Source organism: Galeopterus variegatus, unplaced genomic scaffold (assembly GCF_000696425.1).
Source record: "Galeopterus variegatus unplaced genomic scaffold, G_variegatus-3.0.2 Scaffold9583, whole genome shotgun sequence".
NCBI lineage: Eukaryota > Metazoa > Chordata > Mammalia > Dermoptera > Cynocephalidae > Galeopterus > Galeopterus variegatus.
This window is the reverse complement of record NW_007735694.1, coordinates 43,625-60,335: the sequence shown is the minus strand read 5'-3', so window position 1 is coordinate 60,335 and position 16,711 is coordinate 43,625. Positions and strand designations below refer to the sequence as shown.

The window sequence follows — 16,711 nt, the reverse complement described above, 5'->3', positions numbered from 1 at the left end:
GGTGGGGGCAGGGGTGGTGGGGGCGGCGGAGGGACTGGGTGGCTGAGTTGGGTGAGGGGCTTGGCTAGAACGTGAGGGGGGCCCCGGGAACTATCGGAGGTGCGGGAGCTGGGCTTGGGGTCATGGAAAGGTAGGGGTGGCGGTGGTGGGGGACTGAGTGGGGGTGGAGGGATGTGGTCAGAGATGGAGGAGTAGGTCAGGGAGCTGCCTTCCTCACTGCTGCTGATACAGTCGCTAGCGCTGCTCCGCTCGTTGGTTACAAAGCTGCCCTGGTCGTCGTGGAAGCTCATCTGGTGGGGGGAGAGTGAGGCTGGGCCCAGAGAAACTAGAGCAGGTGCATGTGTGTGCATGCATGTGCATGAAGTGTGGGCAAGGTGAGGGAGAGTGGGATAGCCTGAGAGGGCGCAGCATAGCCTGGGATAAGGAGTGGGATAACTGAGATTGGGTAGCCTTAGGCAAAGGGTGGGACAGTCTGGGGAAAAAGACAGAAGAGCCTGGTGTCTCAGTGTGAGACTGTGGATGGGGTAGTCTGGGACAAGGAATGGCATGGCCTGAGACAGGATCTATAGAATAGCCTCAGGCAGGAGATGATGTAGCCTGGGGCAAGTGTGGGAGAGCTCGAGCCAGGGACTCGGGCAGCCTGGGCAGCTCCTGATGGCAGTAGGCCTCTTGAACTATTCCCATTACAGATCTCTACACCACACCGAACCCCCCCACCCTCCATGCCTGCTCACATGCCCACCTCCTCATAGTCGTTCTCCGGGGTCAGGAAATCATCTACGATGGTGACCCGGGGGCCCAGCTGCTCGCTCAGCACATCCAGGAAGCGGTCAGTGTCCCGGCTTCGCACAGGGCGGGAGAAGGTGAAGAGCTTCCTGCGGCTGGGTGGGCGGGCAGGGTCTGGGCTAGGGGGGCTGTCGGGGTGGGCAGGCCCAGGGCTTGGCTGTGGGGAGGGCGCCCTGCTACTGTCCAGGCTGGCGTAGGGGTGGGACTCGGAGCTGCTGGGGGAGTCCGGGCCCCCTGAGCACAGTGGGTAGTAGCAGGGGGAGGGCAGGAGCTGCTCGCTGGGCCATGAGACGCTGGACAGAGTCCTGGGCCCTGGGGAGGGGGATGGAGTGTGAGGACCCGTCTTCAGCCAGCAGCTGGGTTCCAGATGCAGGGTGGAGGGGAGGGCCCTGGGGCAGGTTGGTTCTGTGTCCTGGGGCACTTCCTTTACCCTCTCTGGGCACAGCACAGGAAGACCCAGAACAATCCTGCCTCCCAGGCTCTTCCCTGAGTGTAACCAAAGGCCAGAGCAGGTAGGTGCGAGGGAGTACCACTTGACCCCAGGACAGGCCAGACGCCAGCTCATCTGGGAATGGACACCAAAGATCCCACCCAAGGCTTCCTGAACACAACTCAAAGGGCCGAGGGGCCTTCTCTAGGCCCCAGACCAAGGGTCATGGGGCACCTCCCATGCCCAGCAAGCCTTGGGCTCACAGAGGCATCTCCTGGGGGTCCTACTTCTGAACTGCAGAGAAACTGTCATCCCAGATGCACCATTCACAGACCAATATATGCACTTAATAGTTTGTCCAAGAGCCATATGCTAACTTGGGGACTTCCTTGGGTCAGCCCTTTGCTTTTCTAGATCCACAGCTGGGGTAAGGATCATAGGGGACATGGGAGGGGCTGGGACAACCCTGAGCTTGATGGCCCACACCTATGCATGGAGGTCCCTGGGGTTCCCCACAAGCCAGTCATGTGGCCATGAGCAGAGAAGCAGCTCCGGGGGTGTGCCTGCGGGTAGGGGTGACACTTGGACACACAACCAGAGTTACAGAGGCCAGTGCTGTCTCAGGACCCAGGGCTGGCTGGGCCCCTACCTGTCGTGCCTGCCAGGCTGGGGCCTGGTGGGGAAGCCCGGGATTTGGACACGGTCCCCATCTTCCCTTTGAAGCTGCTGTTCAGTCGGGACTCAAGCTCTGCATAGACAGCTGACATCTGGGGGGAGGTGGGGCTGAGTTCAGCCCGCTCCCACTTCCCCCATGTGGCCCTAACACGGCCTCAGAGGTCAGGCCTGGGGGGTCTGGGAGGCAGGGATCTGCCCCACCCTGAAGCAGGCACAGGGGATCCTTGGCCCAGGGTCTCCTGGGCTCAGTCTTATGTGCCACCCATTCCCCACCCCTGCCCCTGCTGACCCCACTTGGAGGGCAGAGGGAAGGTCTCACCATCTTGGGATTTGGGGTCTCAGGGAGGGATGTGCCATCACCTGCCTGGCGCTCGCCTGGGACCAGAGGAAGAGGCATCTCAGGGCAGTCACTGGGACCTGCCGGGGAATGGGGAGGGCTGAGTCCACCATGGGGGTCTAGTGGCCTCATCTGAGCTCTAAGGCCCAGACCCAACCCAGAACCAACAGGCCCTGCAGACCCAGGAGGACACCCACTCAGCCCTGCTAACCCTTATTCCCAGGGATTTCTCATCTCACACAAGCCCATTTTGCAGGAGGGAAAACCAATCCCCAGTTGTACCCTCCCACCTACTCCAGACTTTCCATCTGGGGCCTTACCACAGCTGAGGCTGGCCTCCAAACCCTGGGACCTGATGCTGCGGCGGCACACAGAGGAAGCCCTCAGGGAACTCCGGTGCTGGGGCTCAGGCACTGTCTCCGGCTCCAGCTCAGGCTCAGGTTCCAGGTCCAGTTCAGGCTCAGGCTCTGCTGTGGGACATGCAGGGGAGATGCAGCTTCCAAAAACAGAAGGGGAGGGCAGAAGTCATCTACACTAACATGCGGACCCCAGGCCATGTCTACCCTGCCTGCCTCTAGGACAACTCTCGAGGGGAAGTGGGGAACAGGAGGAGCCCCTGGGTGCAGCTGGCCTGAGGATGGAGGCCCCAGTCGGGGTGGCCATAGCTCACCCAACAGGGCTCTTCTCATGACAAAAGCCATGCTTTCAGGGTCTCAACGCCCGGGCTTGGACCAGGCCTAGTCACTGCTATCCACAAGGGCTTGTGGGGTAAAATGGAAGGTCCCAGGCCTAGGCAGATGTACGGGACATGTGCTGCCCAGCCTGGATCCTGAGCTTCATGCTAAAACCCTCAGCCCTCCCCAGCAAATTTTGGGTCCCTAGGATTGAGGATAGCAGGCACCCAAGGGCCAGCAGATAGCAGATCTGCAGGTACTATCATAGCAGGTGCAGCATGCCTAGAACAGGGTAAATTCACGGGGTTTGGCACACTTTCATTCACATGGCCTAAATGATGAAGTGCATGGTTTTGTGGGCCCACAGGGGGCACGTTTTAACAGGTGTGTAGCAGCGGGGAGCTGAGGCTTCATGTGGCCCCACAGGCCAGTGTGTGTGCGTGCACGTGTGTGTACTGGGAGCCCACCAGCTACATGTGACCTAACATGTGTTCATGGTCCAAGTGGCAGGTACTGGTATGTCTGTAAACAGCGACCGCATGAATTTCCCAGAGTGCAAAGCACAGCCACTGAGATCACTCAAATGTGGTGGGTGAGAAACCTGAGACCCCAGACAGTTGGGCGGGGTGTCTCTGAAGTCTCAGGCTATGCTGCGTATACTATGTGAAGGTTCAGCTGGAAAAGCATGTCTGTGGGGCCAAGCGTGGACCGAGCCCTGGTGTGCTGGGGTGTGTATTTGCATGGCATGTGGGCACATTCATGTGTGTAAGACCTCACAAGTGAGAGCGGGAGAGCAGAGGAGGAGGGTCCAGAACCGGGGAGATAACTGGGAGGTATCTGGCTGTTTACCTGGTGGGTTGGACAGCCAGAAGCCACAGGCAGGGGAAGTGGCGGGAGAGAGGATGCTTACCTGTCATGGCTGTGTAGCCCAGGAAGCATGCAATTTTCTCCTGACAGAGCTCCTGTTCCTCATAGGTCAGCAGCTGGTAGATGAACTGCCAAAGGACCTGCTTGGCAGGTGTGTCCAGAACAGGGTAGACATCGACGATGAGGGTGTCTATGTTCCTGGGTGAGGGTGCAGGGGCAAGAGGTTCATTACTCAGGGACTCACCATAATGGGTGGGGTGGGGGTGGCCAAGGGCGGAACTTCCAGGCCACAGAATTCAGACTCATGCCCTGCCCGATCCTCGAAAGACAGAGAATTGGGCAGGAAGGCAGGCTCCGGGGACAGGCTGGCTGGATTCAAATCCTGGCTCTGCCACTTACCAGCTAAGTGACCTTTCTTAAGCTACTTAACTTCTCTGTGCCTCAGTTTCCTTATCTGTAAAATGGGTATTAAAAATAGCATCTGCCGCTATTTAATCTTCACAACATAGAGATGTTATGAAGATTAAAACATATGTATTGAGAATACTGACTCACTACATCAGGGATTGGCAATCGATGGCCTATGGGCTACCTTGCACCTGCCTGTTTTTGTAAAGAAAGTTTTTATTGGAACATGGCCTCACCCATTTATTTATATATTGTGTATGGCTGTTTTCAAGCTATAATAGTAGAGTTGAATAGTTATGATGGAGTCCCACATGGCCCTTTGTAGAAAGTTTGCTGACCCCTGCATTACATGCAAAAAATAAAACTGGATCCTTACATAACACCACACATAAAGGTGAACTCTAGGTGGATGAAAGAATAAAGTATGAAAGGTAAAATCATAAAATTAGGAGAACGTCTTTTGACCACGAAGCAGGGAAGGACTTCTTAAAATTTCAAAAGCCAAAATCATACGACCAAAAATGTGGTGAGTTGATTATATAAAACCAAGGATATCTGTTCAGAGAAGCATAACTTAGACACATTAATATCACATATAACAGAATGAATAATAGAAGCAACAAATGGGAGAAGATATTTACAATGACTAAAATCAATGAGGAATCGGTATTTAAAATACACAAGGAACTTGTGCAAATCAACAAGAATGAAAAGCCCAATAAACCAAAAATAGACAAAAGGTATGAACAGGTAATTTATAGAGAAGGACACGGAAACAGTTCACAAGTATATTAAAAGATGCTTAAAATAATTATTAATAAACAAAAACAAATTAAAACAACAAGATGTCACTTTATGACAATAAGACTAGCAAAAATAAAAAGCTGCATAGTGCTGCGATCCATGGTAATTTGGCTACAGTTGTAAACAACGTATTAAATGTACACATAGCAACATAGAGCTAAACACATAGTACTTGGTGAAAAAAAGTCAGACACAGAATGGAATATATAGCAAAATTATGATGTTAAAGAAAAATACATCATACTAAACAGCAGTGCCCACTTTTCAAGAACACCTTCAAACAAAAGGATGCCCATTAAACTCATCAGACTGGTGGCCTCAGCAGGGGAGAGAAATGGGAGAGAGAGTGGAGCCATCACCTGATAGATGGATTAATGAGATGTGGTATATTCATACAATGGAATATTATTTGGCCATAAAAAAGGAATGAAGTACATTCTATGACTTGGACGAAATTTGAAAATATTGTGCTAAGTGAAAGAAGCCAGACATAAGTTCTTATATTATATGATTCCATTCATATGAAAGTCCAGAATAGGAAAATCTATAGATGTAGAAAGTAGATTAGTGGTTGCTCAAGGCCAGTGAGGTGGGATAAAGGAGTGTTTGTTTGAGGGATGGGGGTTGATTGTGAAAGGGCTCAGGGTTTCTTTTTGATGTGATGAAGTTCTAGTACGGACTGTGGTGACTGCACATATTTGCGAATACACTAAAAACTACTGAATTGTATGCTAATGTGGATGAATTGTACAGTATGTGAATTGTATCTTAATAAAACTGTTTAAAGAAAACAAAACGGAATGGGCAAACGAGGGGCTTTACACAGACCATGATAATGACTCCATGCACTGAGGAGTGTGATAAACACAGCCTGCTGCAGTTGCGGTGCAAACAGAAAGACACCAACCCCAACCCCAACCCCAAGGGCCCGGCCCATGGCCAGTGCTCACAGGTGAAGCTCTCATGAGGGTCTGCACCAGCGCTGCACGTGGTCCCTGTCTGCCTCACTTCACAGAACAGAAGGCTGAGACTTGCCCAAGGTCACACGGCAAGGAGGTGTCAGAGTCAGGGTCTATCCTAGGGCAGCCCCTTGCCCCCCACCCTGGGGCCCTGTGTATCAGTTCCTTGGAGCCTCCCCCAGGAGAAGGGGGCTGAGGAGGCTCAGGCAGGGAGACCAGGACATTGAATCTGGGCAGGATGTGGGATCCACCCAGGGCAGGTCCCCACCACCACTCTGGCCCAGCCACCTGTGCTGGAAGAAGCTCTCAAGGGCCCGGCAGACTCCATAGCGCTCAGGAGGTGTGAGCAGGTGCTCCAGCTGCTGGCTGAACGTCCTCCCCTGGACCCGGATGCTGGACGGCAGGATCTCTGCCACCCACTGCAGGGAGGTGAGTGCTGACGATGGGTTGGGGGAATCCAAAGAATCGGAGTCTGCCGGGACCACAGGCAGAGGAGGCATGGGTGACCCAGAGTCCCCAGGCCAGGTGCGGTTTCCCTGGTGGCTGGGGCCAGGGGACCTCCTGAGCTGGGGTGTGGCTGCCCAGTTCTGTTCATTGGGAGGCACACATAATGCATGCAGCTGGGTGCAGGGATGGAGGGAGAACCCTGGGCAAGGTCCCTGAGGCTGTGTGTTGGGGTTCTACAGCATTGGCTGGGGGGCGGCCCTGGGAAGGGAAGCCAGAAGGTTGGAGGACAAGCAGAATCCTCCACAGACTTGTAAATTTCATGGATGACAGCCCCAGCCGGGTCTCTGTGGCCCAAGGAAGCCAAGTGGCAGTGGGGGTCTCACCGCTGGCAAATGGGACGAGCCCTTCCTCCACCACCAGTGTGGGCATCGCACCACTGCCCTGCAGCATGGACACCACCTTGTCATGGGAGCAGTTCCTGCCAAGCAGAGATGACCCAGGAGGGCCTGACTGGTAAGAACCACGGCCACCAGCCAGACCTCCCCATCCTGCCTGTAGAGGCTACCCAGCAAGTCCACATCTGTGCAACTCTGTGTCCCCAACATGGAGCTGGGGTATTTCCTGGTTGGAAGGATAAACTGAAGTCCTGGCTAGAGTCGGGGATAGATTCAAGAGTTCCCACTGGAAGGGGGACAGACCCTGGGGACCAACTGGTCAGAGGAGACTGGGACCATGGCCTGGGTGTCCCAAGAGGCAGAAGTCTTGGGAGATGGTTCATCACCAAGCTCTGGTGTCCCCAGTAGCCTCTAACCTCATGTCCAGTCCGTTGAGGAAGAGGATCCGGTCACCGGACTTGAGGGCAGCATTGTCAGCTGGGCTCCCTGGAAAGGAGAAGAGAGGGCGTGCTGATCAGCTGGACAGGCCCTGCTCTGAACCTGTTTTACAGGCGATAAATGGAGACGACACAGGCATGGGTGACAGAGGAGAGTCAAATTCAGGTCAGCAAATCCCCACATCAGACTTGGCTTCTCCGATCTCTGCTGCTTTAACAGCCTGGAGAGACCCCCCTGGGAGTGGGAGCGCTCAGGGCACAGCATGGCATGGACCAGCAGTGAGGCCTGGAGTTGTTGGAGAAGAGCGGAAGCAAGGCACAGTCTTGAGAGTACAACCTTGTTGGGTCCTCACTCCACATACTGTCCTTGGCCCCTTGGGTGCATGTCAGAGATTCCTCTTTGCAATGCTCGGGGAAAATGTGTCTGACAAGAGGATGGCAGTCTCCTCCCTCAGGCTGGGAAACATGGTGTAGTATTCACATTTTTTATTTTTTGTGTTTCTAATGCTTTGACATCTGGGGCCTTGCTGACTGTAAAGAGACTGCCTTCCCAGGGCTGGCCAGTTCCTAGGGATGGAAAGGATTCACTTGCAAACATGCCTTTCATATGCAAACTCCCCGATCCACAGCCCACTCCCCAACCACCTCCTCTATGGGCCTCTCACACTCCGGGTCACTATCTCCCTGCCCTAATCATCCCAGGGCCAGGTTCCAGACAACTAGGGACAGCCCCTATGCCCCAGAGCCCACTGAAATCATTCAAGCTAGCCAATCCTAAACCAGCTTACCCTGCCTTACCCATTCCTTCCCGTGAAAACCATAATATAGGCTCTTCCCTCACTCCATCTGTCTACCTCCTGACCAACCCCAGTCCATCCTGTGTGGCCCCCCATGGTGTGGTGTGCCCCCTCCTCTTGGGAAGTGCGAGTAGCAAACTGTTTTCAGTAGCAATGGTCTCCTGATCACCATACCTGAATAATAATAAAACCTGCATTTTAAAACACAGAGGAGCAGCTAATTCTCATTCTTTGCCTTGATGGCCCTGAAGGTCAGACCTAACACCTAGAATGGAGGGCTGGTAAACTGGCTCCTATGGATATAGATTTTTATCCTGCCTCTTTTAATAATCATCATTCTAAACATGATTTGGAAACAAATAGGAGAGATGATAAATGCCTAAATAAAATATACTCTCAAATTGTGAGAAGTTCTCTTTCGAGGCTGTGCAAAGTGTCCAGAGAGGAAGTGGAATAATCAAGGAAGGCTTCCTGGGAGAGCTGGGAATGGGGAGAAATCTTTTCCCTGGACTGGAAAGGGGGAGAGGGTGATGGTGGTGACTAATTCCATCTGGCCTGCCTGAAAGGGGTGGGAGGGCAGGTGAGTTGTCACAGGAGATCAAAGATCACTGGGCCAGGAGTCAGGAGACTCCAGGTTCTGGTCCTTGATTTGCCAGAGACTCTCTAGGCCTCAGTTTCCCCAACTGTAGAAGCTCCCATCTAAGCATCCATTTTTCTTTCTATCACAGGAAAAGCATGGGGTTACTAGCCTGGAGGTTGGGTTGGGGAGAACAGCACATGTGGATTTTAACAAGGCCCTAGGCCAAGTATATCTGGCTGTACACGTGTTAGAAAGAAGGCTAGGGAGGTGATGGCAGTGTCATGGTTGGAAGAGTCACACCCAAAGAGGAGAGATTAATCATTTCTACAGGAAGCTCTCTAGAGAGCAGCTTTGGGCCTTTTCCCTACAATATTGTGTCAACAACTTAGTGATGCCCAAATCCAAGAAGTACTGGAACGCACCAGTTATCAGGATTAGATCTCAGAACCATCTGAAGGCTGGAACAATGATACAAAAGCACTGAGGAGCTTTCCCTGGCATCAGAAGATGCCATCTCACAAATCCATACACTGGAGATGTGAGACGTAGAAGTGTAGAAAGGAGTCAGCATCAGCAGGGCCACCAGTAAGGATGTGTAAGCAGAAGTATGGTGCTCAGGTGCTGGGTGGGCATGGATTCAGGACAGAGCAGGTGATCCAGCCTGTGGGGTGGTTACAGGCACAGAGAGCTCAATTCAGTGCCAGGAGACATTTCTGCCCCACGGAGACCTTCCATAGTGGGAATGAGTACACCCCACCCTCCACTGGAGGGGCAGGAAGGAAGGGTTCCTGCACAAGGAAGGCTCTGCCTTCTTCAAGATGCCATGATTCCAGGAGCAACAAGGAGCAGGCTGGGTAGGAGGAAAAGGGGAGTCCAGATTGGGGTCGGGGAGGGCTAGATAGCAGGCAAGCTCTGAGGCCCTGCTGTCTCTCTGAGTCTGGCCTGCTGGGCAAGTGCCCAGTTCACAGTGGGCACTTCACGCAGGGAATGTTGTTTGGGGAACAGCCCGGGCAGGCACCAGCTCTGTCCTGACTGCCCCAGTGTCTTGGGCCATGCCCCTAGCCTTCCCTTGGACAAGGATGAAGAACTTGGCTCATTTGGCTTGAGGTGACGCTGAACTTGGAGGGGGAATGCCCCAACTCAGGCAGAAAGTTTTGGCCTCAATCAACTTACGGAGGTGGATGGTTTGGATCTGCTGGCTCTGGGACATGCAGCGGATACAGGCTACATGAGGTTGTTGGGGGGTGGGGTGGGTTCTGAGGAGCAGCCTACATGGGTAGAATTACCAGGCAGAGCTACAACGGGGTTTTTCACCCCATCCAGGACCTTAGGGACTCTTAGGACAACCTGCCCACCCCTCACCAGGCAGGACAGACTCGATCCAGACAGGCCCATGGCCACGAAGCGTGAAGCCGAAGCTCTTGCTGCCCTTGTAGATTCGGACCGTCCTGGGGAGAAAGAAGGAGCAAGGTGGAGCAGCTGGCCTGCGCTGAGGAGAGGGGAGCCGGGAGCGCAGAGGATGGAGATGTCGCGTGTCCCACTCCCTTTAACCTCTCCTGCCCCCTCCCCAGGAGCGCACGCCCCGCCCTCATGACCTCTGCCCAGCTCTCCCCACCCTTGAGCCCAGGTACAGGGAGGGTACCTGCGCACGCCCCTGGGGTCGGCGCGGCTGTCCACGAGTGAGGCTGCCTTGCGCGGGGGAGGCTCGTCCGGGCGGCGCGGCGCGGCGCTGGCGCGCGTGGACACCAGGAGGCGCTCGGGTCGCTCCTCGCTGCGGCTCCGGCGCAGCCGCTGCGCGCCCTGCGCCCGGCGGGCGCGGCATAGCTTGCCCAGCAGGCCCTGGGACACCATCTCGTCGAAGCGCGCCCGGTGCTTCTTGGGGATGAAGATCCTGCCGGCCAGGACGGCAGAGTCGGGGCGCGCCCCCTGACCGAACCCAGGTCACTGCAAACCGTGGCCCAAAGGCTCTGTTGATTCCCTGGGGATCTCTCCCGCCCCTCCCCAGGGGCGAAGGGGGAATCAACAGCTGGCACCCCAGTCTCCCCCTGGGTGCCCGGACTTGCGCCCCCAACCGCTCCGGGCCACACTAGGATCGTGGCGTCTTGTTGGCTAAAGTCACATTAGGACTGTAGTCGCTCAGGGTCTGACTTCCCCAGACCCTCATCACACATCCAGTCTTCCTCCTTGCTTCTCCGGCCAGCCCCGTCTACAGCTGCCTACTCAGATATTTGCCAGAACCACCATATCTGCCATCCTCAGTCCCATGTCTAAGCTTTTGCTCAGGCTGTTACCCTTGCCTGGTACTCTCTTTGCTCCCTCAGCTAAAATGGGCTCGCCCTTCCATACCCAACACTGCCTTCCCTTCAACTTAATCCTACATGTATCTAGTGAGCCTCTGCTATCTGTGCCACCCACGCACGGGGTCCACACCCTGCGATGATTCCTTGGTTCCCCTCAGTCTCTTCTGGGAGACTGGAAGCTCTCTGAGGGCTGGGTCTGTAGCTCAGTTGTGAGCCACAGTAACGGGCCCAGGCTTGGCACATGGGAGGGACTCAGTAAACAGGGGGTCGCCCCGTAGCCCAACCACATCTCTGAATAATGGCAGCAGTTGATATTCTGGTGGACTCTCTGGTCAATGGCAGAGGATTCTGAGGCACAGAGAGGATCCATAACTTTGCAGGTTTACACAGCTGGCCCTTGGCACAGCTGTAATCAGAGCCCAGCCTTCTGAACCTCAGCACTGGGGCAGGGCCTCTGACAACGGCCCTTGAAATCTGGTTGCTAGTAAGACCTCCCTGGCTGCATCTCAAAGCTCCCTTCCCTGTTCTTGGTACTAGGAGCCAGTGCCAAAGGCATGATAGGGAGCGGGGAGGGGGAGGGGAGCAGTGGCCTTGCAGCCAGCTGAAATACAATCCCCTCTGAGGTGGCCCAGTGGCCCCTACACCGTTCTCCCAACCTCTGTGGGTAGGATTAAGAAGGCCAGGCAGACAAAATACATAAACTCCCTGGTGGGAAGGAAGTGGTGTGGATCCCCAGGGATGGGGGTGCACTAACCCTGCCCCCCAGTGAGCTCTGCTCCAGGCCTGAATGTTCCAGGTGACCAGGAGGCCAGAATGAATGGCCTGCTCAACTCTGCAAGGGGCCCATTCCTGCCCACTGGCAGTGATTCTGCAAATCTTGAGCCTCAGCCTCATTCCCCAGATGGTCACTCGAGGTGTCCAGAGCCTGACACTTCCATCTGCCAGGCTTGCATATTTCCCCTCCCCTGTCAGGCCTCATGCCTCATGCCCAGGCAAAGGAGAGATGACAAGTCTGAGACTGTCCACCTCACACTTTGGGCTCCAGCCACAGGCTCTGGAAGGCGTCAGACCCACACACCCAGCCCCTGAGTCCAACCTGGGCAGTGGCCAGGTGATCATCACAGCTCCACCCTCCAGCAGCAACTAGAAAAGGCTCTGTACCCTCCCCCCTCCCCCAAGTGGGAACCAGGCTGAGGCACCAATTGCACAGGTGGAAGAAGGTCTTGTGGCCCCTTCCCTGCTTGGCATCCTTTGGGCTGAGCCAGATGCAAGGCTGCCTGGTGAGCCAGACATCCTTCCTGGCTTGTGTGGGTCCTCCTTGCAGCTCAGTATGGCCCAAGTCCCCCAGCCCTAGGTCTGCTCTGAATTGACTGCCGCAGTAAGCCAGGTGCAGTGGGGCCACGTTGACTTATTGCAACTAATCACTAGCTCCCTGACTCTGACAGCCAGGCAATAGCTGTCCCAGGACTCGCATGTCCCTGCTATGCCAATAGGACTCTCTGAGGCCCAGGACTCTTTCTGGGGGCCATACAATGACCTTGCACTCAGGGTCATTCTGTTCTCTCTGCCAGGGTCAGGTCCAAATCCAACTCGGGTTCCTGCCAAGGACTCCCTTACGGTCCTCTCTTTCCATTCCCTGTCCCAGCTCAGCTTTCTTCACCTCACCCTGGATCATCAGCCAGTGAACTGGTGGGGAGGAGGCAAGGGTGCCCTGGTTCACGGGAATACCGCGTCAGCTGCGGGTGCGCGACCATGGAGAGGTCTTGCCCTCCAAACTCAGGACGGGACGTGCTGGATTCTCACCAAGAGCACCCGACTCCAGCCTCTTCCCTCTGTCCTGTCCCCTCAACCAGCCCAGTCGAAAGAAGGAAAGGGGGCTTTTCAATTCCAGCCCTCCCTACCGACCCCGACTCCTAGGGCAGCGTGCGGGTTCCGAGAGCCCAACACGGAGACCTCGCCGCCGTTGTACCCGCCCGGTATACTCGTATGTCCACCCTCCCCTGCCCCCGGGCTCCGCCCAGGCTCAGTGGGTGCCCACCCAGGGCAGAGAAGCCCCTCGATGCCCCAGCCCCACCCCCTTTCAGGCCGGCCCGGAGCGGGTCCGCCGCGCCCAGGGCGCACGGTTCCCGGAGGCGCGGGGCGCGGTGGGGAAGCTACCGAAAGTGACGAGAGAAGCCATGGTCCTTCCCCATCTGGAGCCGGGGATGGTGGCGTGGCAGATGCCGAAGGGCAGGGGGTGGCAGAGCCCGCAAACGGAGCGAGGGCGCTGCGACTCCACCGGCCTCTACTCAGCGAGCGCGCGCGGCCCCTCCCGAGCGGTCCAAGACCGCCGTTCCGCGCCCGCCCCCTCTCGGGTGGCCCCGCCCCGTCCCGCCCCGTTCCTCCTGGGGACCCTTCTAGCCGGAGTAGGGGTGGGGGAGTTTGGGGGCGGTTCGAGGCCGCCGTGCTCCCTCCCCTTGGCTTCCCCCATTATTCCCTCCCCAGGAGCCTCTCTGGCCGCCGCGCCCCGGACCCCAGCACAGTGGCGAGAGACCCTAACACCCGGCTGTGGCTGCGGCCGAGACTGAACCCGACAGTTTAGGGGAATCCTCGACTGTCTGTTGTAGAACATCGGAAGGCTTTCCGGAGGGGGTGGCCTTTGCGCTGGGCCTCCAGGGCTCAGCATGAGTCGGCCAGCGAGAAGACGCCCTCCCTGCCTGCTCGGGGAGAAGCTCTGGTGGAGAAGAGGCTGGAGAGGGAGGCCTTGAATGCCGTGGTCAGCCGCTGAGACCGCACCCTGACAGCAGTGGGGAGCCTTGGGAGGGTTAAAGGATTCAAGGGGACATGGAGAGACTCCAGAGGTTTTGGTACACTGGAGGAGGGGTGGTGTTGGGAGGGGACCCAGGAAGGGGTGTTGGGATGGGACATAGGGCTAGATTCTAAAAACACGGAGGAGGTAGAGTGTCTGAGGCCTGGTGAGTGAGTGGAAGCCACCAGGGGCGGCCAGGCAGGGACAATTCCCAGGTGAGTGGGGAGGGGGCGAGTAGAGGGCCTCCCTGAGATGGGTACATCTTGCCCTTCCAGGAGAGAAGTGAGGAACAGGTAAAGGGGAGGAGAGGGAGGTGACGAGAAAGGGGATCTGGACTGTCTCTGGGCCTGCCATTCCCTGGAAGTCAGAGCAGGTGCAGACAGCAGGGAGCTTTCTCTGCACTGTCATTTCTCGCTGATCTGCTGGCCAGAATGAGCCAGAATCTGAGATCTGAGGAGCAAATGGTAGATTCTGGGGAGCCAGCCCAAGGCATCCTGGGGAGGGTTTCCTCAGGGGCATCTTCAGCAGGGGATACGTGCATGAGGCCCTCTCCTCAGCAGGAGGTGGCCACCACCCAGACAGGCTGGAACTCCAGAGGCAGGAAACCTGGGACTTTACCTCTGTGTCACTCAGAGGAACATCACACATGGTCTGGCCTGTGGATACCTGCAGTCAGTCCCAGAGAGGACCCTGCAGATCTGACCATCAGTCTCTGGAACTCCGTCCAGGCCATGCTCCCCAACATACCTTAGTCCTCCATTCCAGGCCCCAGCAAGACCACCACCCTGCCGGGACCTCCCAGGGCTCCATTTCTCCCTGACAGCAGCACAAAGCCAGAGCCAATGCCCACTCATGCCCTACCCTCAGCTTGTCTTCAGCCCTGCCAGGGAGAGAAATGTCTGACAACCCTCATGATGAGCACATCTCCCTGACATCTGCAGGACCACAGCCATCCCACCATGACAGAGCCATTTCTGGTTGTTTTTTGCCAGCTGCATTGGCCCAGCATCCAGAACCAGGCATGCCCAAAGGCTGTGAAAACCATTCACCCATGCTGGGGGCAGAGGAAAGTCAAGCATGGAACAAATGCTCATGCTTGAATCCAGACATGCTGCCATGTCACATGCAGGCACAGTGAAGGCACTCATGGGGGCCAGCAGCAGGTGCATTTGCCCAGATGACCCAAGGCAGTGTGGGGTGGTCCAGGAGATAGGCAACAGCTGGACTTCCCTGAAGTGCCTGCCCCAGTGAGAGGACACTGCCAAAGAATGCTCGAGGGCAGTGGTTCTCAACTGGGGGCAATTTTGCCACTAGCACTGTCTAGAGACATTTTTGGTTGTCACAAAATGACAACTGAGAAGGGGATATGCTACTGGCATCTAGTGGGTAGAGGCCAGGCATACTGCTAAACATCCTACAAGGCTCAGACAGCCCCCCACAACAGAGAAATACAGGCCCTAAAATGTCAGTAGTGGTGTACTTGAGAAACCTGCTCTTAGGCAAAAGAGACTTTCCCCAAGGGCAACCAATGCTAATTGAGCACATACTATACGCTTGGCACTTCTACCTACTCAGTCTCAGAATTCTCCCTTCGGCAAAGAATCCTTAAACCCTCCCAAGGCTCGCCACTGCTATCAGGGTGCAGTCTCAGCTGCTGACCACAGCATTCAAGGCGTCCCTCTCCAGCCTCTATATTATGGTGTCCCTGACACTTGTCATTAAAGCAGAAAAGGGTGCAGACGGTCTCTCATATCCCACCCCCAGATTTTCAACTCATCTCTTTTCTGCTTACAGTTGGTGGAGTTCATTTACACTATTTGCTTTCCTACCAAGAACTCTGCTGGGAACATGTAAGGATTACCAACCCCATTATACAGACAAAGTGTAGAGGTCAGTCAACCTGCTCAAGGTTGTACCGCGAGTGTGTAGACCTGGGGTTCAAGCCAGGGTTGTTGGGATTCCAAACCCCAGCTTCCTCCACCACCTCAGCTGTTTCTCTCCCCACCCCATCCCACCTGACTTTCCCCCTCTCGCATATTTCCTGAAACACTAGTGAACCAAAAAATCTCACTCTGCTTTCCTGTTCCCTCCTGGCCACGTCACACTTTCCAAATTGCCTGGTCTGTCCTAATTAGAAAGCCATTTTTTCACTTCATCAGACTGGGATCCCTTTGGGGACAGACCCAAATTAGGCTCCGTTGCAGGATTAACTGCTGTTGTAAAGGAAGGCGAAACCTTCTGCCTACACTGTGGCCACTGACCCTTCTCACCCTTCACGGCAATGCTGTCCAAGGGACTTTCTGGGATGATAGTCACATTCTATATTTGCGCTGTCCCATATGGTAGCCACTAGCCATGTGTGGCTACTGAGCACTTGAAATGTGGCCAGTGAGACTGAGAAGCTGAACTTTAAATTTTATCAATTATTAGTTCAATTTAGTTTTAAGTAGCCACATGTGGCTAGTGGCTACGGTGCTGGATGGCCACTTCATGGCCTCACTGCTCCTTCACCTTTCTTCCCAAGCTTTCTGTTTTGGCCACTGGGACCATCCCTCAGAGAGGCCCCACCTCTCTGATTTGGGTGGGTTCTAGCCTCCCTGTGGACCTTTCATACACACACACACACGATATATGTCTTCAACCTCTCGTTTAAACCTTGCCTCTCCTGGATATAGTGTCCTAGGGCAGAATGTTGGCTCTCTGTGGCCCTCTACCCCATGCTCGGTGGTTCACAGCTGGGCACTGGTAGATACCATGAGCCAGCATGGCACCACCCTTACCCTTTGTGGCTCCACGCCTGGCCCTGATGAACTCTCTCACCTCCATAGGACACACTACCAGACTTCACTGGTCACTGACCCACAGCACTGACACCTGCTGCCTCCTTTGAGGAGCCTGCCTTGATTGCCCTGGGCTGAGTTAGCCATGATGCCCCTCAGCTGGCACTCAGCCCTCAGAATCACAGCTAACTGTGGCTCTATGCCCCCTCTGAGCTCTCTTTGGAAGCCACTGCACAGAGATCACCCT

General features: G+C 55.5%; 1 protein-coding gene across 1 annotated transcript in view; it reads right to left on the bottom strand.

Annotated features, from left to right (window-relative positions):
* Positions 1-16,711, bottom strand: part of GRID2IP (glutamate receptor, ionotropic, delta 2 (Grid2) interacting protein) — a 35,498-nt gene that overhangs the window by 8,483 nt on the left and 10,304 nt on the right. The window contains exons 4-14 of the mRNA XM_008593731.1: positions 10,239-10,487; positions 9,959-10,044; positions 7,199-7,268; positions 6,771-6,865; positions 6,229-6,412; positions 3,813-3,967; positions 2,549-2,698; positions 2,211-2,308; positions 1,866-1,983; positions 743-1,098; positions 40-290 (exon numbers count right to left, since the gene is read on the bottom strand). Of these exons, the coding sequence (XP_008591953.1) occupies positions 40-290; positions 743-1,098; positions 1,866-1,983; positions 2,211-2,308; positions 2,549-2,698; positions 3,813-3,967; positions 6,229-6,412; positions 6,771-6,865; positions 7,199-7,268; positions 9,959-10,044; positions 10,239-10,487 (1,812 nt within the window). The remainder of the gene's footprint in view (positions 1-39; positions 291-742; positions 1,099-1,865; positions 1,984-2,210; positions 2,309-2,548; positions 2,699-3,812; positions 3,968-6,228; positions 6,413-6,770; positions 6,866-7,198; positions 7,269-9,958; positions 10,045-10,238; positions 10,488-16,711) is intronic.